We start from the raw sequence: 25,068 nt of genomic DNA, 5'->3' as shown, positions 1-25,068 counted from the left end.
TATATATATATATATATATAATATAATTTAATTTAATTATGATATAAAAAAATTCATTTATCTGTTACTACATTTTTGTTATTATATTTTATATTAACAAATTTAAAAAATCTTTAAATACATGTTATCACATGAAAAACGATCATTTGATCACTTTTCTTTTCTCACAAAAATTCATCCATACTTTCTTAACCGCTTGAGAATTCCTTGCGCTGATTGTGGTGATTCGGAGCTTGATCACAGGTTAGGCCAGGTAAGTGAAGTTTTACTTTTAGATATATTAAATAATACATATAAACTATTACATTTTTCTCTTATAAATATTTGTTACAACAATATATAATTACACATTTTGTTATCAATTTTACAAAAATAGTTATTTTTTAAAATTAAAATAATTATCAGACGAGTTCTATTTTTTAAGTCATAACTTTTTAAATTTAACCGTTTTCATATTTTTTAAACTAAAATAATTATTTATAGTAAAAATATAAATTATAAAATAAATAAAAATCATCTATAAGAAAATTCTAAAAATTATTTATATTTATTTTAATAATTAAATTAAAATTTATTCTTTTTTATTGTCATAAAAGAAAAATAACATCTCCGGCGTATAATAAACGTGGGTGGGTTTTTCACAGTATATAAAATTAATTTCAGTTTCTTGTTATGATTTTGCCTGGGACATAAATCAATAAAACAATATTTTTAACATCATATTTAAGTTATACTTCTTTAATTAATTCAAACAACGAATCAATATTTGTATAATAATCTAGGTATAAACACGTCCAACACATATATATACTTCCCATGCATGACGTGTTTCAAAAGACTTCTATAATCAACATGTTCCAACTCGGTTTCATGCAATCTAGGATGTAACAAATTATAGTCACAACTCATGCCACATATTTTTCCATGCAAATTCATGTTCATTCTCTTAGTGTGATGGATTTTCTATTTTTGAGCACCAAGTGTTTCCCTTAATGCTTGTCCCTTCTGTTCAATCTCCACATAGCAGCAAACTGAGTTGTTACAAGCTTAGATGACAGCAAGGGCTACCAAGAACCATTGGCTCTGAGAGTTTCTAGGAACCTAAATTTTAGCATTCCCTCTTAATTTCGGTCCCTTCAAAATCCACTGGAACCAAGCACCCTCATTCACTTTACGCCAAAACAACAATCTCGGCCACCAACCAAAACGACAACCTCTGCCACCCTTCGCCGCCGCCGCCGCCACAAACCAGTTCCTAGCTCCTACCCTCTCTTTTTGTAGAGTGGTTTATTTGGAGCTTAGGAATTAATTAACCTGTATACACACTCACTTTAATATACAGTTTATCGCATAACATGCATGCATAGAGCACGTGGAGATAGATTAAGCATTTGGCTTATGGACAGAGAATTGCAGAGGCTAAACAGATAGCAAGAGGGGGAAGTTGAAGTAACTTGTTTGATTTTCCAAGTTTTGGAAGGTGAAGGAGCTTGATGGAGGATATGGCAAACAGCAACGATGTTGCCAATGGTGAAAATGGGTTGTTGGCGGTCTTTGGTGGCAATGAATTTGGTGGCGGCGGTGGTGGTGAAAGTGGTGGCAAAGTGGAGGAGGTGGCTCTGAAGAAAGGTCCTTGGACAGCTGCAGAAGATGCTGTTCTCATAGATTATGTGACAAAACATGGTGAAGGGAATTGGAATGCAGTGCAGAGGAACACAGGGTTGAATAGGTGTGGCAAGAGTTGTAGGCTTAGATGGGCCAACCATTTGAGGCCCAATTTGAAAAAAGGTGCTTTCTCTTCTGAGGAAGAAAAACTCATCGTTGAACTCCATTCACAATTTGGCAACAAATGGGCCAGAATGGCTGCTCTGGTATGCATTTTCTTTATCTTCTTTATTTTAGTTTTTCATAAAAAACTATGGTTATCATGATTATGACATGCATTTGGACACAGTGATCCTTGCACTAATATAGTAAAGAAAACCAGATTTTGAACTCTGTTTCTTTGGTTGCTGCTGCCACTTAGATGCCTGGGAGAACAGACAATGAGATCAAGAACTATTGGAACACAAGGATCAAACGTCGACAAAGACAAGGTCTCCCTCTCTATTCAGACGAGAATGATCACCATTGTTCCACAGCACCAAATCCTTCTCCAAACCCTAATAACACTCTCACAAACTTTGAGTTCTTCAAACAAAACTATCATCATCAAGAACAACAACAACACCAACAACAACAACCTCTATCTCCAACTGCACCTCAACATTCCCCTCTCCAACAGAGACATCCCTTCACCAATTCTTCACCTTTCAGTTTCTTAGACCAGTCACCCCTTCCACTCTCCTCCTCTTCACCCTCCTCTCTCCCCTTCACCTTCCAAAGACCAGAACCACTCCTATGCAACCCTCTTCGCTTCAAACGCTACCGTGCCTCTTCAAGCTACAACCCTCTCCCTGACCTTCCTCTCACAACCCAGTTCCCTCATCTTGATGGATTCAGATTCCCGGTTTCTTCAGGCTTCTCTCCGTTTCTTCAACCCTCTTTGTTCGAATCTGACCGACCCATTTCTTCTTCCTCCTCCTTCCAACCCAAGTTCGATCTCCCTTCAACCCAGTTCTACAAACCACCCCAAGACCAAGACATTGATTTCAACGACCCTTCTTTCCAAACCAGCAGCGGCCTCCTGGGGGGTCTTCTCTTGGAGGCTCAGGCTCTGGCTTCGGGTCAGAACTCAAAGAAACGACCCCACTTGAGTTTAAACGAGGGAAACGATATCTTCGATGCATGCCAAAGCTTCGAGGACTTTCCATCTAGCTCTCTTTTCTGGCCTTCTTCTGCATCAGGTTCGTTTCATTTTTGTTATTATCAAACATTTGATGAACTGTGCTCAAAGTTTTGAAAATTTGATCACTGATTCCATTTGAATGTTTATGCATGCAGCAGGAAAAGCGAAGGAAGAGGCACCTGATTTGAGCAAGTTCACGAATGAGGAGTTGTCGTCGTTGCTTACATCTTCCAACACACAGGGCCATGAGTGGCTCAACAATGGCGTTCCTGAAGGATCGAATGTGCAACCCTGTGGTAGTGGCATGATAGATGACAATTTTGGAGTTGATTTGAAGCCCGTGGCTTCGTTGTTTCCTCTCACCAACACCACAAACCATAACGAAAACCAAGGTTGTTACCCTTGGGACAATTTGCCTGGTCTCTGCTAAGATAATTTTGGAAGCTATATATATATATATATGCATAATGTTAATCAACAAGTTTCGTGTATATCAAAATGGTATCCATTAATTAGATTAGTAGTTCATTCTCTGTATATTAATTGCAGCAGTTATTTTATTTAGGTTTATCGATGAAGTTCTATAATCATGGCATATAATTATTTCTTAGTTATATAAACGTCGGGGTTATAAAAAAAACTAACAAAATTAAATCAAACCTTAATGCTAATTAAATTAAATTAAGAAAATCAAAATAATATAAATTGGCTTTAGAATAATAACAAACTGGTTTAGTCATTTATATTTTAATATCTTCATATTTTTGTTATTATTATATACATACATGCATTTGTCTTATTTATATTTCTATATCTTCATTTTGTTATTATATATACATTTATTTTTTTAGCATTTTTGGTACTTTCATTATGAACAATAATATTATCACTCTTATTTTTTAATTTTTATTTTTTTTATATACCATTATTTTTTTTCTTTGAAAGAATTGACTCACACTAAGTCACATCAGAAATATTAATAAAAAATGAAAGTCAAAAATTAGAAGTCAGAGTATAATTTTCCTTTCATTATTCTAACATCATTTAAGAATCAAGATAAACAAGAATTAATAATCTCATTATTTATGAATTGAGATTATGAATGGTTTAAATATAAATTTTTCAGAGAAGATATCGTAATGTTAATAATAATATTTCATTAGACTTGAAATTAAAACTTTACCATTAAAATTTTATCATAACTCATCTAGTAGTATAAGAGGGTTTGGTAATTAGATTAATTTAGATTCTTTATTGAATTTTTTATTATTATTTCTCTATTATATCTTTGAAATACACTTATGAATATTAATTTTAGTGTTTTGAAAAAGATTTATATAATACCAACATCAATATATTATTAATGTTCAATAAAAGATTATATAAAAAAAATCAACAAAAAATCGTAATTAAATTAAGATATATGTTGTATGTTTGCGGTTGTCAAAACTTAATGCAATTCATTATAACTACCAGAAAAATGCTAATTATCCACAGAGAAAAATAGTGAAAACAGTTATGAGAAGATGAAGAACTTCATAAAAGAAAAATGATTAAAAAGGCACAACATGAGACAAGAAACTATGTATGGGAAAAACATTTTGTTTGAACGATTTTTGTGAAGGTATGAAAAGGACAGTTTTTGAATTGATGCTATCTCTTATTGACATTCCCTTTTACAGGGATATAACTATGTATATACACAACTCTAAAAGGTTGGAGCATCCAAAATGTCCCATGCACTATTAATATTGTTATATCCTATCACTTTGTTACGTTAAAGATTACATAATGTTTAGGTTTTCACAGTTTTTTGGGTTATAATAGTGATTTTATTATTATGATTTTTTTTATAATTTATTTTAGTACAATGATTTAATATATTTTAAATTTATTTTTTTGAAATATTAAGATTAATGAAATATTATCTCCTCACGAACAAATATCACTAGTTATATTAATGAAATATTAAGATTATCCTACCATAATGTCATTAAATACTATCTCCTCACGAACAAATATCACAGTAATTTCTTAATTTGAATTTGATTTGCTGTTACAGAATAGTAAGCATTAATCCTTGAAATTAAATAAATTTTGCTTCCCATTTTTATACGTTAAAAAGTGAAATATCTGCTTACTTCAAGGAGAAAGATTTTTAAGCTCACCAGCTAAAGTTTAGAACATCTTTAATATAAAAGTTAAGTTCAATAAAATTTTAAATATCTTATAAATTTAATGTTACGTTTGTACTAAAAAATTATTTAAAATATTTTTTATTTACATTTAAGTTTTTTTTTATTTTATTTTTTTTATCAATAAAATCGTGTGTTTCTTTAATTTTATGTTTATATCTCTTCTTCTCATCTAAGAATAAGTTGACGTGCAAGTTAAAAAAAAATGAAAAATCATTTTGATTCTATTTTTTTATTCATATTTTTTATTTTCTAACTTGACTTAACGTGAGTTATTGATTCTTTAGGAATAAAAGATAATGGTACATTAACCAATGATCCACATTAAATCACGTCATATAATAAAAGATGTGAGTCATAGTATCATTATAAAAAAAATTGAAGAAAAAATTATTTGATTTATGAGTTAGAGATACAAGATAAAAAAGTAATTATAAAGTTATTCATTACCAACAAAATTAAATTTTAAAATACTTAAATGAAAAAATCTTATTAAATTTTATCCCTTATAAATTTAAATATTTTAAGATGAATTATTAATACAAAAAATTATTTTTCAATTAAATCTTTTGTGTAATTTTTTTAAACTAAATATATAGTTATTATTACTCACCTATTTTCATTTATTAATACAAAAAATTATTTTTCAATTAAATCTTTTGTGTAATTTTTTTAAACTAAATATATAGTTATTATTACTCACCTATTTTCATATATTCACTAGCACAAAATGAGGATATTATGTCTAGTGATTAAGTCTGACCAATGAATATTATAGGTGAAAAATGCATGTGATATTTTTATAAATAAGTTGTCAAGATTTACGTATGACCCCTTATGGTCAAATGTCAATTTATGTTTGAAACCTTATGGTTAGACATAAATTTCAAAATTTTTGTTTGATCATAAGGGTTTACTTCTAACCAGAGGGCCTCAAATGGAAAACCTTTAATATAACTCTGGCGCCACTTTCATTTTCACTTTCTTCTTCACATCAACATGCGAACAACCCCATATGAGCCTCGCAACCTCTATCGATGAGTTTTCTTTGTTTTTTCTTCGTTTAATATGGAACTCTTGCTCATTCCTCTTACGTTTCTCTTTGTTTTGTACATATTGCAGACTATTTAAAGATCTTTATTATAGAACACGAACTTTAAAATATATTTTTTTTATTGCGAGATCGTCTAGCTTTTTTTGCAGTGCCTCGTCATCGACACTCGATGTCACTGCCATTCACCACTTCATCGTAACTAAAGGCACTGGTGGCACTGACCGCACTATCCCCTTACTCCTCTTCTCTTTGTTTCTTGTTCTAAAGTGTGGTATTGTGTTGTATTTCTCTCTGTTTTTGTTATACATGTAGAGATAAATTAGGAAAGAATAAGATGGTACAATGGAATGGAGGTGATATTTGGGAGAACTGCACTACACGATTTTTTTAGTTTAAACAACTTGAAAATGTTGCCTAAAGTAACAAAAATTTACCTTATCTCTCCCTCAAGAATTGTCTCATTGAGAATCAAACTTGTGACTTTGGCTTTGATACCAATTGTTGGACTGAGCATTTAACACTGAGCCAAAAGTTATAGCTAATAGATAGGATGGAACTCTTTGTACTTAAGATTGTAGCAACCTAAGTGTCATTGTTTGATTGTGATTTCGCCTACCTACCCTCCTCCACGAGACATTTGATGTACCTTATAACAATTTAAGTATTATTGGGTCACATGATGGTAATTTAAAAATATTTAAAACTAAATTACCACAATTTTAAAAATATGGTCTAAATTATCCACATTTTAACAATTGTTACCTATTACATCAACATCTTCTACCGTATTGCTTAAAATTAATAGGTAACATTTTTTTTATGTTATCTAAGTTTAAGGCAAATAAAACTCACTAAATAACCAACAATAAAAAAAACTTGTGCCTTATTCCTATTTTACACAATGGTTGTTCAGTTGTTGTCATGTCAATGTTGTCTAATCTATAGCTATGAAGAAGATTCATAGTGTATAGTATAACTAAGAAGGAAACAACATTATGAAGTGATGGGGAAAACAACAACACAAACAATATACCAGAGAATGCAGCGGATATAATTTCCCCTAACTTGCAAGAATCTATGAGGAGTAACAATCAAATAGCACAATAATAAATCACCAAAAGTACAAATAAAACCCCTCAAATCAAGGGTAAAAAGTCGTCCAGACCAAAGAAATAGCTCCACTATGATCAACAAGAGTACAAAAAAGTCTCAATCAATAACACAAATTAGTGCCAACACCCAACCAAATAACAAAGCAACAAAGCTTTCAAATAGAGAAGAACAAGAGAAGAAAAACCTATAAAATCACTACTGCAGTACGAAATTAATATCTCCAAACTCAGACCTCGTATTAACCATCCGACCGGTCAGAATGAAGAACAATGAGTTCCGAACCTGCTGTACAAATTTCAGCCCGATCCAACGGTGAACGAATCCGTAGCGCCGATTTTACGGGGGTAGCTATGTGAAAAACGTGAGCAAAATTTTCCTTTAACTCTCCTTCTATGTGTTAGGGTTTTTAGTGTGTTCTGACTCTATTGTTCTGCCTCTCTATTTATTTTATAGCCTCCTCTCCACTAGGTTAAGTGAGACATGAGCTTCTCAAGTTTTGGATCTTTTCTCCACATAGGAAGGGAGCTCAATACCCAACATGAAGAGACCAAAATTTTATTGTTTTGTCCACATTTTCTATGGACATTTAAAAAAGTGTTGCCTAAATAACCAACAATTTATAAAATGAGGCCCTTAGTAGTTTTAAGCCACACTAATATATTTGTGGCCTTCTTTATGTTTAGATAATAATTGTATACATCTGGGCTAGCTTAGTGTGGTCTAAAGTAAAAAATGACGTAGTGTTAGTGTCATCTAGTTTGTGAACCCTTTGTGTCAAAATAGTGAGGGAAACTAGATTTACCAAAAAACAATGGGTAATGTTGGAAAGGAAGATATGGAGGATGAGTATTAGGTCTCAAGGAGGGGTTATGCATATGAATGGTGAAGTGAAGGTGAAGAAAAGGAAGAAAATGGGGCTAGAGTCATATGGTTCTGTTATGTTTTTTGTTCTAATGAAAGAAGATGAGTCTATGGTGAAGGATAATGGAGAGATTAGAGTTGAAGGTCGAGAGCAACAGAGAAAATGGAGGCATCCTTGTGATATTGGGTTTGTTGTTATTGTGATGATTGGTGAGTGTGAATGAAGGTGCCACTAGAGGTTGGGAGGTTGATCTTAGAGTGTGTTATGTGTTGATTCTGTGCATGAGGATAAAGGTTGTGTGCCTCTTATTACTATCATAGTGTGATTGTGTGAATGATTGATGAAAAGAGGTTCTAGATATGAATGGAATGGTCCGCAATTGATTTGAAGATCTCCATTGTAGAACGCCAAAATTTATGTTTGGCCCTCCTATATTAAGCAGACATAAATTTATGTCTATTATTCCAAAAAACTTAAATTTATGTCTCCTGAATCTACATCCGGTCTAAATCAAACTTAGAAAAGCAAAAAAACAAAATTGTGTTAATGATTAAAATTGTGAGATCTTATTGTAAATAAAGTGATAGTATGGTTAAGATAAAATAATAATTTACTATTATTGCTAAAAATATGTTAATTAACAATGAATTATCTTTATCATTATATTAATAACAACCTTAATCATTATAGGTGATGATGTAAAAGTCATTGGGAAACATGATCATTTCAATATCCATGTGTTTTTTTGAAAGCAACAAAATACACTTGTTGTTAGGAATCCAAGTGAGTCTAAGTCTCACATTGACCAAAAATGAAAAAGTAAAACACTATATAAGAATAAAGACCCATAAAGGTTGGGCTCAGGTTTCATTGGTGTTATATCTCCCCAGTGATTAGAGCTGTCAAAATGGGTAACCTAGCCCGACCCGGCTCGACCCACTACGGGTTGATGATTTAGTGAGTCAACCCAACCCGGCTCACTTTTTAGCGAAATATATTTTTTTTATTTTTTTCGGTCAAAACTAAATTGTAATTCTAATTAAAATCTAAATAAACTTTAATACAATCCAAATACAAACCAAAACAAAAAAAAAAAAAAATTATTTGTGTTGGATAAAAAAATAACCTAACATGACCCAAATGTAAAGTTCAACTTAATAAAAAAAATAAAAAACAACACTTGTGTGACCCTTTTGTTTGCGGGTTGGTGAGCTAACCCGGTTCACCACGGGTTCAACCCGGATGAGTCGGGTCAAAAATCAACCCATGTTAAAATTTGTAAAAAAATTTCAACTCAACCCGACCTAAACCCGTGGTGAGCTGGGTTGGCTCGCGGATTCTAACCCATTTTAACAGTTCTACTAGTGATATCCCCTCCTTATAAACCTAACACATGTTAATAACAATATTATTTTTTATCACAAGTTCACAATTATAATAAATGAAGACAAATAAGATAAATGATGAAAATATAAGAACTATGTCATCTTATCGATAATTCAACTCAATTGAAAAATCCTTAAATTTACAAAAGACTTAAAATTTATTTAAATTATAAAAATATTTTCAATATTCAATAAAATTATTTTTTAATAAAAGCTATATCAACAATATTTAAATCAACAATATTTAAATGTATAAATTACTTAAAACTTAATTAAATAGAAAAGGTATATAGAATTTCGGTCACTTACTTAAACCTAACTTCATTCAAACACATTAAATTAAATTGTAGATAATGTCGCGTCTTACTCGTAGACCAAATTAGCAAAAACTAAGTTTTGGCTGCTGGAAGTAAATTCCAGAAAACTTATCATTTGATGGAAATTTGGACATTGATTGCTCATAGCAATTTCTTCATCGTCAACGATTTTTCGATATAATATAAATGACGCTATTATTAGTAATCATAAATTTAGTAGTCAATTAAAAATAGAACCACTTTTTATTTTATATTATAAAGACGCCGAAATAATCCTACGTTTATTTTTTAAATAATTTTAAATATTCTTTTAATTTTTTACCTACCATATAGCATATGCATATGTGATAAGATAAGTTTCGTCTCTTTTGAGGATAAAAAATTGCTCTTTTATAAAAATAATATTAGTGTGTATTTGTTACCAAAACATGCTTATATCATCAAAAATTATGCGTATCAAATTTTGAAAGACGTGTAATCAAGCAGATATGTACTATGTTATAACCTAAACAAAAAAATTGTACTCTTTCAAAACGACAACACGAAATAACAACATAAAATTTACAACATCTTTATACAATTTTTCTTCTTCTAATAGTTCGTAACATAATTGTGGATGATGTAATAACACTGTGATAACATGTGACAAAATCATTTAAAATATTGATATTATATTAAAAAGTAAAATATTTAAATTTACAAAATCATATTGTAAGATAGAAATTGTTCTTATTTATATTTTTTAATTTTTTTATGACTTTCGATAACTTTTAAAAATTAAAATTAAATTTACATATATTTTGAAGAGTTAAAATAAGAAAAATATATATTAAAATACAAAATATAAGTTAGTACAAATTTTATATTATAAATCGATTTTATATAGTTATATTAGAGTTAAAATTCACTTATACTATCTTGTATTAAAACGTCTATCATAACAAAAAATTTATTTGATAGATATATTGTCCGATTCTAAAAGAAAAAAAAAACTAAAAAATATATAACATTTTTAAGAAAAGATTGTCTATAACTCAATGTCAAAAGTATGTGGCTTTGAGATTAAAAACTCTTTAGACATTGAATTAATGGGCACTAATTTTGAAGATGGGAAAGTCAATAATGCATACACAATGCCTAGGTGTAAGAGATAGAACATCATTAAATTTGAGAAAGTGTAAAGAAAGCCAACTCTATACGTAGCTTCTTTGGGATTGATCTTTCTCTTTTTGGAGATCAACATTTGGAGTTGATAGAGACAACTCACTCTTTTCTATCCCTCCCTTATCACATATCATTGCATAATATTTTAAAACCTTTCTTCTTTTCATAAATAATTTAAAGATACCAAGTTGGTGCCGTGTCTCTCTCAATTTCCCACAATATGTATAATTCAATAATTGTAGAACTATAACCCATCAACTTAAATTATCTTCCAACTTTCTCATGCCTTCTTCGTCTAACTTGGATTTACTAGAGTTTAAACTTTACATCACACTTCAAATTTATTTATAATTCTTCGTAACTCATGTATCTTAACTCTTAACTCTCAAAAAGTCTCACATCAATTAGAGATAAGAAAAATTCATAATATATAAGTGGAATACAAACTTCATTTTATAAATCAGTTTAATAAATTGAATTAAACTTAAACTCCACTTGTAATAATATTTGGATTTGGACTTGGACCGAGAATTTGAACTCTTTGTCACTAACCACATTATTATGTTATTTCTAAATTCATTTTCTTAATATTTTATAAGAAAAGTAATTTCAATCATTTATATGAATTTGACTCATATCATTATTGTTGTGTTTTCTTTTGTTAATTGTTTTGGAAATACCCATTACTTTTTTATTTTTTTTATTTTTCAATCAATAGTTTATGTCATAAAGAGCTCAGTCACTACACACAAAAATTTGTTTAGTACAAATTAATATGTACAAAAATTATTTTTAGTATTTTTAACTGATGATAGAGACTCTGTTAAAAAGGTGTCATAGAGTATATTAACATTCTTCTTGTTCAATCATGTCCTGTAACACAAAAAGAAATAGTAATGGTAAACATTATGTAATGGGTGTCAAAGATTTGGACAAGATTATTCTTAGCACACTCTTTGAAAAGAGTGCACAAACAAGTGTTTGGATTTGATTTCATTTGGGAAAAGTTCAACACACCCCATTTTGAGAATGTGTGGTGGAATGAACAGAGAGATAAAGAAAAAAGAGATAAAAAGTTGTAGATGTGATAAATTATGTTATAGAAAACAGAGAAGATAAAAAGAAAGGTAGAGCAAAAGTGAGATACAAGAGAAGGAAAATATATATAAAAACTCTGATAAAAAAAAGAGAATTCATATAAGTAGGTGCAAATTTTAAAGTTAATGTTAAAGAAACAAACTCATTAGATTTTTTATTTGTTAAAGATTTAGTGAAAAACTTGGAAATGTAAATGACATTGGTCTTAAAAACACTTATGTTCTTGAAAATGATTAATGGCTGGCTTTATACCAGACACACCATAAGTTTGACATAAGCCAGTTTCAATTGCCACCAGAACCAAGTTGAATCATTGTTTTTTTCATGGTAAAAGCCTCAATGAATCTTCCATACACAACATCACACAATCTCAAGAACTAACCAACCACTGGCTACCCCTCTATACATAACAAATTTGGTTCAAGGAAACCTCTTTCACAATGATTCAAGGAAACCAGTTTTGGTGAGAACAGCATTCCTCACTTTGCTGAGATCCCTACCCTTGAGGGTCCTTCCAACACCTTCAAAAACTGAAAAAGAGGATATCTGACTCCTTGCAAGCCTTCTTGCAATAAACTCATGTGGAGGGAGCTTTGTGTCATACTCATCATCTTCTTCTTCCTCATCATCACTGTACCCTCCACCATAATTACCAATACCCTCACCATCATCATCACCTTCACCAGAATGGTAGAAATCACCATAGCCACCAAACTTTGAAACACTGTTGGGGGTGTTGTTTGGCTTGTTCCTATAAATCTGTGACCAGTCAGGAATGTTGAGAGGTGCTGATTGCTGAAGAACCTTGGCTTCATGAGAGGAACTGGCACTGCTATTGCCACTACTAGTCCTTGGAATCATCCTTGCAGCACTTGGAAGAGTCCTTGGAACAGCAAGAGGAGAAGACCCTTTTTCCTTTGGCTTGTGAACACCAGAAATATTGTTGTAATCAGGTCTTTCCTTGAAAACAGCCCAAACTTCCTCTTCTTCAAAGTCTCCATCTCTCAAGCATCTCCATATTCCACTCCTCTGCCTGTTATAGTTATTATCCTCCATCAATCACTTCCTACATGGTCCAAATCACTTCCATGATTGCTTAATAAAGTTTCAAAGAATGAAAGAAAGAAAAAAAGAAAGGAATTTGAAAGTTGAGAAGGGAAGAGAAGAGAAGAGAAGAGAAGAGAAGAGAACAGAGAGAGAGACTCATTGAAGCATTCATACAAATATCTTAAAAGCATGTTTTGATATGATATTCCATTAAGGTAAACAATAGTATACCTTTCTCAGAAGATCTAGAGAGCAGGCTTTACCTTTTGTTCTTCCCTGAAATATTGAAAACATATATATAGAGAAGTTGAAATTAGAGATGAGTCCCTTTTGATTCTGATATCAGAATTTTGAGGTAGACAAAAATTTGTAACATTTTGTTAATTACCTCTATTGATTGAAGGAGTGTATATAGATTTTATGTAGCAGAAGGGCACCCCACAAAAACTGAACAACAGCAACAAGACCCGAAGGGGCAAGAATAAGACAGAGCTTAGTTCTGGTTCTGCCCCTATGGATCCTCTAATTGATGAATCTATCCATGTATTTAACTCTTGAGAGCTGAGAGGACTAACTTTTGACAATGAAAGATAAAGAGGAGCAGTAAAACCCTTTTACTCACTTTATCTGAAATTGCATCTCATGGAATCTTTAATGCAAAATAGAGGAAAGGAACAAGAGATGTTGAATTTCATGTGACATAGTCCTCAATAGTAGTGGATGCTTAGTTGTTCTTAGTCATCTCAATAACAACAACATTAAAAAAAAAAAGTTTGTGTCTTTACCTTTTTCTTGTGGCAATCCCAGGACTCAGGTTTCCTTTTCCTTTCCATTTATATCTTTCACAAGCCCACTTTCCATGACCACACACAATTTGAGTAGTTTTTTTATGCAGCATATTGGTTTTTCATGCAGCACCAAAGGGTGAAAAACTGTGAATTCATTTGCAGTAAGAAACGGTAAAAGTGATGAACATTGAAATGATGGCAAATGTACATCCATTGCGCTGTGAATGGACGGCTAATAGATAAAGAATGGTTACTGTCAGAGACGCAGACAAAGTGTCAAAGTTTTCAACGAAAGAATACAAATGCTATGCATTTGTATTATAAACAAATAAGCATGTAAATAAATAGGCACACAATCATGTTTTGTTTTTTTCTGCACTTCGATTTGTTTATGTGGTGTAACAAGTGGAGGAAGATACCACCATCGATAATAATTATTATTATTATTATTATGATATGATATTAATAATAACCAAAGCAAGCATATTGTGATAGTACAGAAAGAGAGAAAGAAAATTGACACACGGAAAATTCTGTGATGTGGCAGAAACAAGGATCTGACAATATTAAAAACAAAAACACCAAGTCACCAACTTGTGTGGCACTGGTTCGAAGTGGCCTAGAATCCTCGAACATGTGGTCTTGGATTTTAACTTTGTGATTCATACGTAAGGAAAAACACACGAGGATCCTAAGTTCAAGGGACATGTGTCCTAAGATTTCTGTCTTCATGACTTCAGTTTACATTTCAAATTTTGATGTAATCGTTTTTTATTTAGTTCAACTTTTTTTTCAAGTTTCAAAAAATATTTTGAGAAACAAAGATAAAATATAAAATAAAATAAAAACGAGTTTTTGTATGTTATTTGACACCTAATGGTGTCCTTCCTGGAAGTTCCTTGTGAACAACAACGTGACCCACATGCATCAATTAGTTAACATTCAACGAATGTGATACGTGTAACGAAAGGAAAAAAAAAAGAGATTGTGGTATTTATAAAGAATTTATTTTATTTATCTTTCGGTGAAATATGTTATTTAGATACAGAGTTGTTTAAATAAAAAAAAATAGAAATTAACGAAATAATTTAAAATATAAAATTTTAAACTTAACTTAAAAATAAGAAATTAAAATTTTTCATATTTACGTATTTCAAAATCCTTTCATTTTTTGTTTGTTTTTGGTAGAAATATCGTATTACGGATAAAACCACAACAGTTAATAAATGTATATTGTAAATGGATATCTGCGAGTAATATATATGGGTACTTTCTATATCCATATATTAACGGGACAAGTACATCTATCATAATATTCATACTTGTAGATATCCATACTCGCTATACTCTAATTTAAATTAAATAAAAAAATATTATTAAAATATTAATAATTGATTTTGAATGTGTTATTTTTTATTAATTGGTTTTAAAAAAATTCTATTTCTTTGTAAATTGTTATTCAACATTATTTAAATGAATTATTTAGATTTGTTTGAAATTTATGAATTTATGTATTATATTTTATTTAAATTTATTATGAAAATATAATGTTAAATATTTATTTTTATTTTGTAGTAAATATTTGTATGTACCCGTAAATATTAAGAACGTATACAGAACAAATATTTATTCATAGATAAGATATGAAAAGATACTATTCTTATCATACAATGCGCCCCCATTGACATCACTAGATTCAGCAATCTAATTTCAAACATTATATTTCAATTGATGTTGATTGGGGATTCATTCATACTAAAGTCTATTGATATTAATTATTTTTCTTTCGTTATTTTCTCATTTATTGTTATTTATCCACCGACATGCATTTTGAGCATGGTTTTTTCATTTGTTGGTGTTAACTAAAGATATTTTAGTTGTAACGTAAATTAAGGATTACTTTTAAGCATATGTCAATTAGAAATATTTTACACCAACATAAATCAAAATTATATTTTTCTTATATAATTAGAGTTTTTCTAATCAACACTGACAGATTTTTTTTTTGTGGTCGATGTCAATCATAGTTCCTTAATTGAATTTTTTTTATAAATATAAATTATATCTTTTTAATTGATATTCATACTAGTTATTTTATGATAATATTCTTGAGGTTATTTTTTTTATGAATGTAAACTGATACTGTTTTTAACTATTATTAACTAAAGTTTTTTTAAGTCAACGTTAATGATACTATTGTTCGATGGATGCTAGTCGATTAAGAACATCATTCACTTACATTTTTTAATTTTATATTAAAATCATTTTTATGTTTGATAATAATTGAAATATATTTTACTTAAATAAAAAAAATGAAAACTCGACAAATTTAAAAAAAATATTTGAAAAAGTAAAATAATTCAAATTAAATATATTTTAATATTTTTAAAATTACGAAAGTCCTTGTACGTTAAGATTCAAAGTGAGAATAATTATGTCTAAAGAATCTGAAAAGTAAGAAATTTTCAAAAGGTTAATCAGAATCATCTTTTAGGATTGCATATATTTTCTATTATTCTAATAGATTTTCAGTATGCCTACAGTAAAAGAAAAAATTATATTTTTGACTCTTATTTTATATTTTCTGACGTTACTTAGTATGAATCATTAATTCTTGTAAAAAGTTATAAGAAAGACAGTGATACATTAATCAATAACCTACTTTATATTACGTTAAAGAATAAAGGATAAGAATGAGAGTCAAAGTATCATTTTCCAGACTAAAGACGCAAATGCAAAAATCTTTAATTAAACTAAAATCATATTACATGAATTCTCAAGCAATATTAACAGTTAAGAGATAATAATCTCTATTTAACATGCAATATTAACAGTTAAGTGATAATCAATCTCTATGCAACATGCAATGTTAGATCTAGATTAGTGAGAACTATGAACAAGTGGTGTAGGTCAGAACCAATTAATAATTTCAACAAAATTAGAACAGTGTGGCGACTGTAAAAGTGAATAACATGGGACCAAACAAGTAGTGTTATTGTTGTGGCACTTAATTATCTCACCTTAAAGCATTCTTAAAATAATCATGTTAAGGTTGATTTGGTTTGGTATTGGTGTAAACAAAGGTGGGAAACTTTTTCTTTTGTGATCTTATTGAACTTTATAGCAAGATTAGAAAACATGAGCCATATGGGTTTATTCTATTCTCACTTTTTGGTGCAAGTTGGTGTTAAGTTAATGAAAATCATGCATAGGGATTTGTGACTACAATACAATGCAATGTTGTTAACCATTATTGAAAGGATGTGCATATAATGGAATGGGACACAGACATCACAGCCTGATTTCTGGAGCCACCCTCTGAATTATAGCCTATCTACTTGAACTCAACAATTTTTCTTTGAGATTTGTCTATTGTGGAATAAGATACAGATATTTCAACCTTCAATTTCCTTCTTTAAAGCAAAATATTCTTGAAGAGATACCAATATCATTTTCATTCATATAATCTCTTTGAATACAATACTAGAAGAGTTTTTTTTCAGTATAAAAAAACTATATTTCTGATACTGAAACTCTAAAAAAACTTTTAAAAACTATAAACTGTCATTGTTTGCTGATGGAAGTGTCCAACACTATTTTAATCCAATGATCAGATTTTCATTTAGTGTTTGATGGAGTCCGAAACATAATTTTCTGCTAAGGAGAATAAAAGTGAGAAAGAAAATGTCCTTATCATGGATTGATAAGAAAATTGTGAGTCATGCATATGACAAGATAGAGGCCATAGTTTTTACTGATGAAACCATACATTAGACATTTTGAATAGATGATGAGAAAGATAGATTTGTTTAAGGCGAGTCAATTTTGGCGGAGGCTGATAGATATATATACATACATGTATATATATATATATATATATATAGTATTATAATCCATGTGCAGTGAACCAACCAGTGTTAGTATTGTTTTTCACCCTTTCTTTTTCCAACCATTAATGCTGCATGAATTATTATGAGTGGGTTTGGAAACATAAAGAAAAGTCAACATTATTCTAATGCAGCTAAAGAATGTTCATCGGTTGTGAAATCTGAATTGTGTTTCTCAGTTGTCCTCATTGAAGATCCAAGAAAGTTAACTAAGAAGTGTAAAATTATGCTTCTTGTTGTGGTCCTTGGAATAATCCATGTAGGAATATCTAATGTTAGTGAATATGGTGTTCTGATAACTTGTAACTTTTTTTATAAACCCTTTTTAACTTATTTCACTGTGTTCTTCCGAAGTTTCCTCAGAATATTGTTTCAACCTTTGGTTTGATAAAAACCTGCACAGTAAGAACTTTGATTGAGTAAATACTATGTACTCAATAAAGACTGCAACTTTCATTCATTACTGTTTCTTTCACACGAGTATAACTACCAGTTAATTTGGCCCACCAAATTCATTGTCATGCAAATAGGATTCTTTTTTATCATCATCTTCTAAAGGGGGCCATTTATTTTTAAAGATAAAATAACAACCTGTTGATAAGGAATTATCTGTCAATATTGCATACCTATACATAATAAATCATTCAAGTACTGAACTATATGCAGTTAATTTTCTCATCAGTATTTAATAAATAAGATTTAGTAGATAAACAAACCAAATTCTTATATTAGATTTTATAAGAACATGAATGAAACTTAATAATGAAGTTACATCCCCAACAAATTTATAATTTCAGACAGATTTCAGTAATTGTGTTAACAAGTACATTACTTTCATTTTTCTTATTTTTTTTCAGACATACATGTGCTATTACTTCCACAGCACGTGGCCTATAACCCCTCCAAATCTAAGGTGTACCTCAAAGGTCAAATTGTAGTAGAAGTGCAATCTACAGTTCCAGGTTACAAACCAAAACCCAGGAATGTGGGTCAAGTATAGGTTGATATAGACATTCAGACATTACTGAAGCACGCGTGAAGATCTTGTCATCTCAAGGTACCCTATATTCCTATTCATCAATTATAGGCCTCAGAGACTTTACTTCATGGAAAATATTTAGCTTTTCCTGTCAGCACCATTCTGATGCATGAATCAATTTCATATACGTACTTTAATTCCATCAATAATTCAAACAGGGAAAGTAGCTTTATACCGAGTTTCTTTTGATATGCATGGCAACAAATATTAGAAAGTTGAGGGGGGTAAGGTTATGCTCTGATCACTCAAGTTTTCTTCAAACCAGAAATAAGCAGAGTTTGAGATTTCTTTGATTTGATCCTGTGAGTTTTCTTTAAATCAAAGTTTTAACTCTTGATTTACAAAACCAAGAAGCAAGCAACTACAATGATAAGATGTTAAAGGAAAGCAATGCGCTTTTTTGGACACGGGTCAAAACTCTCCACATGATTTCTCGATCAACTTTTAAGACTCTATTAGTGAAGTTGGAAACTCTTCAACTCCGTACTGTGCAAACCCTCACTTTAGCATGCAAATTGAAAGCATTATTCACTTTAATCCTAACTTTACAAAACTCATTTCAATGCCTAGTTTCGCGGATGTTTCAGCTTGCAAGTATCGTTCCCACTCCTTTTTCTCTACCACTTTCATTGGCACAAGACTAAAGTGAATAACACTTTCCAACATTTTACAAATTTCAAGACTTAGTTTCATAAAGTTAGGAACTATACTCAATAGCATTTTAGTTTGGGTCCTCTCCAACTGGATTCCATCCAACTGAGATCTAAGCTGTTAAGTTTGTCATTACTCAACAATCACTGAGGAGAGAAAGAGTGATGTCTGATCAACATCTCAAACAGAGAGAAATCTTGAAGAATGCTCATATCATATCTCATGCTTCTCATATGGTGCCTCTCCTGAAAGACTTATCTCCATCTGAAATCTCTACTATAAATCCAATTCTCTTCTCCCTGATTGTTATACAATGAAAAATTCAACTACTCAAATTGAGGCTGATCCAAATGCATCTAGAAAGGATCCAAAGCTAGTGCTCAACACCACACAATGATAAGGGAAACAAAAACCAAGTCTCACTCATCAGTCAATAGTGTTAGTACCTCAGCTCCAACAACTGATCCCCCATGGAAGGAAAATGAAAACCAAGTCACATTCATATGTCAATTGATGTTAGAGCCTCGGCTCCAGCCACAATCTCCAGCAACTCCCCTGTGATCTTCGCCTGCCGCTCCCTGTTGTATTCAACCGAAAGTCTTTTACTCAATTCAACCGCGTTATCGGTGGCAGAAGCCATGGCCCCCATCCTAGCAGCAAGTTCACTAGCCAGAGACTCTTGCAACCCCCTCAAAATCTGACTATTCAAATAAAGAGGCAACATGGCATCAAGAATGAGAACAGGATCCTGCTCAAACTCCATAAGAGGGGAAAACACCTCACCCTCTTTCCCCAACCTCACAACATCCCTCTCCACAGCCAATTTCCCCTCCTTAGAACTCAACCTAAAAACATCATCTTTCACATCATAAACCTCCCCCAAAGGCAGCAAAGTCTGAACCACAGGTTCAAACCTAACCAGTGAAACAAACCTAGTGTACACAAGCTCAACTTTATCCACCTCCTCACTAACAAACAATGAGAAAACATCATCAGCTATGACCTGAGCCTCCTTTGCGGTGGGAAAACCTCCAATTTCGATAAAGCTGTCGACTTTAACAAAAGGATATTTCTTTTCGCAGTTGTGAGTGAAAAACGAGTTACCCTTTTTGCCGACGCTTATGACAACGCACCCCAGGTTGAGTTTCTTCAGCTCCTCGATTCGCGTGACGGCTTTTTTTATTACGCACTTGTTGAAACCGCCGCAGAGACCACGGTCGCCGGTGAAAACAACGAGGGCCACTGTCTTGACGGGTCTGGCATCGGTGAGCGGGGTGGAAACGTCGTCGTATTTGAGGCGCTGGGTGATGTCGTTCAGCATTGCTGCGAGGTTTGAGGAGAAGGGGCGACCGTTGACGACGGCCTCCTGAGCGCGGCGGACCCTAGCGGCGGCGACGAGCTTCATAGCTTCGGTGATCTTTTGAGTGGTCTGGACGGTGTGGATTCGTTGGCGGAGCTCGCGGATGCCGCAGCGAACCGGAGAGAGGGTGGGGCGAACCGGAGAGAAGTTGGATTTTGAGAGGGAAAACATGGAAGAGGAAAATTGCATTTTTATGTTTGTTTCAGAGGGGTGGTTGTGTTGTTGGGTGGTTTTGTTTAGTCATTTGTTATCTCAGTTCAAGAATGTCAGTGTGGCTGTGGTAGTGCATATTTGATTTCAGTATGTTTTAGAGCATAGAGAAGTGAAAAGTGAGCCACCTCCTTCCTCCAACCCCTAGTTGCTTCTGGACTTCATTAAATATTTTTATGCATTATTGAAATAAAAAAAATTACTTTTGTTTTATAATGCACAGAAGATCCTTTGAATTGTGTGTTTTGAAAAAAAAAAAAATAGGAAACATTATTGTTTCCAGAAATTTTAATGATTGTTTCAGGTATATCACACATAAGAGTTTTAACAACGGTTTATAAGATCGAAAACGTTATTTTAACACCATATATTTATCTGTTAATTGAATACATAAATGTTTTTGTGAATTTTTAGTGAAAGGTCGCATGTGTGGTGGGTCATTTGAAAGGGTTCTTAACGCTTATAAATGCAAATTTGTGAAGAAGAATCGGGGGAAAGGTTTCCATCATCTAACACTTGTATCAAAGTTGAAATCTTTGTTGGACAGGAAGTTCTCAAAAGAGCCTAGGGTTTCTGTTGTTGAAGAAACTTAGAAATTGAAGTTTTCTCCAACCTTGTGCGCATTGTCGTTATTTCATTCCAAGGTTGCTATTGTTTTAGATCTGATTATAAATTTTGTGTATTTGTTGTTGAAATCCTGTTTGGAGTGGTGGGTGTTGTTTACGAACAATCGGGGGTGATGTTCTTGGTTTGATTTGTGAAACTTAAATCGTTTCGTTTCAATAATTGGTTATGGGTACTAAACACCATAACGATGGACCTTTGAGTGAGGATGTGAAGGTATGCTTGGTTTTTTGTTTGAAATTCCTTTGTCGATGGACATTTTGTATGATTTAACAATATTTTGGTTTACACAGATGTCTTTCCAGCATTCTTGCAAAGTGAAATATGTTGGAACTTTGAATGATAAATTAAGTGTGAAACAAAAAGAGTCAATTGCAGGCACACCGCTTTGGTGGTTGATGTCCTTAAACCATTCGGTGAAGATAAGTCAGAATTTTTTATCTATCTTATGTTATAAATGGGTTGAAAGGTGGGGTTGTTTTGTTGTTGGTAGGGAAGTAGTTGAATTTAATTTGTTAGATGTTTGTTTAGGGTTGGATCTTCGAGTATTGGGAAAAAAAATTGATCTAAGTGACGATGATGTAGATAGTCAATGTAGGAAGTTATTATGTGGTGGAATAGTTGATGTTAAAATGATATTTAGCTATGTACGTGGCAAACAAGTGTACAAAGCAACATCTAACTTGTGATGATTAATTCATAGTCTTCAAGAACTTTTTGTCGTTCGGTGTTGTCTATATCCAGTACCCATTGACAGATGTACTACTTCCTGATATGTTGAAGTTGTTCCTACACAATAAATTATGATGAACTCAAACATTTACCAAAAACATTCAAAAATTATTGTTAAACATCAATAACAGGTAACTACATCTAACAATATGGAACTTACATTGGTATAAGCAAGCATGCTATTCCCATCATTTTTTTTGGAATCGTCCCAAATGTCCATCATCTTTAAAACTATCACACCACAATCATATCTACGAAACCATTAAAAACCAATGATTAGACAATAAATATTAATTTAATTATATGTTTATGAAAGTTATTACTTAAACAACTTACAAGTTTGGCTCAATTGAAGTTTTTTCGTTTTGCACTTTAAACTTTGGCTTTGAGTCATCCTTATAATTCATCAACATCCCAAATAACATTTCCATATTATGTGTCTATCAAGTTCAACAAAAACAATTCGTCACATACACATGCAAATTTGTTTTGTAATAAATGCATGGTTAACCTTAAATACTTATAACAACATTGTTTATCTTTTTGCGGTCCTTTCTTGAATGGCCAAATGAATCTAACACAAAAAACTGTTTTGAATCACACTTCACAACATAGCACCACCAATGATTGTCATGAACAATTGGGACAAACAACTATATTAAAAATAATATCAAAATCCGCAACTATGAACGCAAACAAAATTAATACTATTAAAACACATCTAAGTCAATGAATCCCACAAAATTTGTAGTCAAGATGTCTTGTAACATAAATAGTCTTAGACGATAGTAGCTCTGATAATCATTCAATGTTTATTAACGTTTGTTAACCTTCATCTTGCGAGAGTCGTGAAGGACATGGGTCTACAATAATAACACAATATAGTATTAACTTTTGTCGAAATTGGTAAAAAATTAATGTACAAAATTTACTGCATATAAATGATTGAAAGCAATCATCTTAACATGCCCAAACAGACGTCATTCAAAATACATCATGGTGCTTGCAGCAAAAAGAACAACCTACACATAGAGTCAATGGTTACTTAAATGTCACAGCAGCATAAGCTAGAATACACGATTTTAGCCTATCTATTATTACCAAGTTATCAACCTTCTTCCCTAGACCAAAACCATAACACTCAGAGGTTCCCAATATTTGACCATTTATTTGAGAAACAAAATACAAATTAAAAAAATTACATAGTATTAAAAATATACTAATATTAATATGGACATAATATTTTCATGCAAGAATGAAATGCGCTTCTTCAAGTACACCACATTCTGCGCCTGCCTCTTCACCATCATCTCCCTCTGCTGCATTAGATGTAGACATAATATTTTCATGCAAGAATGAAATGAGCTTCTTCATCTTGCGTATGCTTTTTCTATGCCTTTTCAACCTTTTTAACAAATCTTTCTTAGAAACTGACGTGTCATCTTCATCTGCATGTTTACACTCATAATCCTCACTAAGAGTCAATGATGCCCAAATCAATTCATTGCCAAAATCCTCTATTGTCAAACGGTAATCCCAAATGATCTTAATCACACAACACATTAAAGAGTAATGTTAATAAGTCATAACCATAACCAAAAATTAATTTCTTTGACCAGTTCATATTCATTACTTGGTTGTCTAGAAAAATCATCTCAATGCTTCTTGACTTCAAGTTAACATCCGGTTAACTTAGTATTCTTGGAAAAACAACCTCTCTATGTGGGCCACATAAACCGAGTCGTTCAACCGCACATAACTACAACAAAACACAACGTTCATTAAATGATTATACATACAAGGAAATTACATATCAACATATATAATTCAAATGCTTACTTGCAGCACTGCAGCTGAACCGCTTAGGCACATCTTACGTTGACCTAGTGCAAAAAATGCACGACCAATGCTCTTAACCAAATAACTATGAACTGCTTTCGTCCAATTGTATTTCGATAAATTGTCTATATTGTCTAAAATACTACAAGGAATATTACACACGTTTTTGGAATTCCTTGGAAAATAAAGTACGGCAAAACAAACAAAAATATACAAATGACATACATTTTTCACATCGTCAACCTGTAAGCCCCATTTTCAGTTTTGTGTGTTTGGGCCTGGCCTCTTCGTAGGCCCAAGACCAGCCCTTCTAGGGGACCCAATACCCTTGCTAGCCCCTAAACTTTGCTGTCTGTCTCATTTTCAGAAAACAACCTTCTATTCCTCATATGTTCTCCAACTAGAGCTCTGCTAGGGCACACGATCTTCTCTCGTCTCCAAGCTAGCAAAACCCATCTTGTACCTCCTGGTAAGTCGAGCTCTAGAGTTTTCGTCCATTTCTTCACCCCTTTTTACTGTTGAGCACGTTGGTCAAGTTAGGGTTAAGATTCCTAACCTCGTTTTGTATGGATCTTCATGTTTCAGCTCTACTCTAGCTCCTGGAGTTGCGATATCCCCCTTAGTTAGGGTCTGGTTGCTTTTGGTACTCAAAACAGAGGTAAAGGGAGCTAGGTTTTCAAGTTCTAAATTTATTTGTGTATGCTTGCAAGTTATTCTGGGTTTTGGTTACTTGAATGGTATATTAATCATGTGTGAATGATTGGCTTACATTCTAGAAGTTGCTCTATGTCTTTTTCTGCCTTGCATGCGTGGAATAGTGGGGGAGAACTGATATTCTCGCCCAAGCGAGCTCATCTCGCCTAGGCAAGAATAGTTCTGCCTCGAGCACTCGCCCAGGTGAGGGGCTGCGTTTTG

General features: G+C 32.1%; 3 protein-coding genes across 3 annotated transcripts; 1 reads left to right on the top strand and 2 right to left on the bottom strand.

Moving 5' to 3' along the window:
- The first annotated feature begins 483 nt into the window (after positions 1–483).
- MYB97 (myb domain protein 97) lies at positions 484–3,225 on the top strand. Its single transcript, XM_085675301.1, has 3 exons — positions 484–1,871; positions 2,027–2,846; positions 2,944–3,225. The coding sequence occupies exons 1-3, from the start codon at positions 1,494–1,496 to the stop codon at positions 3,216–3,218; spliced, it is 1,473 nt and encodes a 490-aa protein (XP_085531427.1). The 5' UTR covers positions 484–1,493; the 3' UTR covers positions 3,219–3,225.
- Positions 3,226–12,181: 8,956 nt separating this feature from the next.
- Positions 12,182–13,700, bottom strand: LOC114188714 (protein S40-6-like). The gene is made up of 3 exons (XM_028077335.2): positions 13,412–13,700; positions 13,255–13,299; positions 12,182–13,042 (listed from the first exon to the last, which is right to left on the bottom strand). Exon 3 carries the CDS (start codon positions 13,030–13,032, stop codon positions 12,412–12,414), a length of 621 nt encoding a protein of 206 aa, XP_027933136.1. The 5' UTR covers positions 13,033–13,042; positions 13,255–13,299; positions 13,412–13,700; the 3' UTR covers positions 12,182–12,411.
- Positions 13,701–18,987: 5,287 nt separating this feature from the next.
- Positions 18,988–21,119, bottom strand: LOC114188966 (ATP synthase gamma chain, chloroplastic-like). The gene has a single exon (XM_028077651.2). The coding sequence runs from the start codon at positions 20,935–20,937 to the stop codon at positions 19,888–19,890; it is 1,050 nt and encodes a 349-aa protein (XP_027933452.1). The 5' UTR covers positions 20,938–21,119; the 3' UTR covers positions 18,988–19,887.
- Positions 21,120–25,068: the final 3,949 nt, after the last annotated feature.

The sequence above is a fragment of the Vigna unguiculata genome, chromosome 6, assembly GCF_037176805.1.
Source record: "Vigna unguiculata cultivar grain cowpea cultivar isolate G323 ecotype 2 chromosome 6, ASM3717680v1, whole genome shotgun sequence".
NCBI classification, from domain to species: Eukaryota; Viridiplantae; Streptophyta; class Magnoliopsida; order Fabales; family Fabaceae; genus Vigna; species Vigna unguiculata.
Note: the sequence above shows the minus strand (reverse complement) of the source record. Positions and strands in the feature narration are given on the sequence as shown.

Coding starts and splice junctions, on each gene's coding strand:
- LOC114188714 (XM_028077335.2), bottom strand. CDS start 13,032: ATGGAGGATAATAACTATAACAGGCAGAGGAGTGGAATATGGAGATGC.
- MYB97 (XM_085675301.1), top strand. CDS start 1,494: ATGGAGGATATGGCAAACAGCAACGATGTTGCCAATGGTGAAAATGGG. Junction 1,872..2,026: donor GGGCCAGAATGGCTGCTCTG/GTATGCATTTTC, acceptor GCTGCCACTTAG/ATGCCTGGGAGAACAGACAA. Junction 2,847..2,943: donor CTGGCCTTCTTCTGCATCAG/GTTCGTTTCATT, acceptor TTATGCATGCAG/CAGGAAAAGCGAAGGAAGAG.
- LOC114188966 (XM_028077651.2), bottom strand. CDS start 20,937: ATGCAATTTTCCTCTTCCATGTTTTCCCTCTCAAAATCCAACTTCTCT.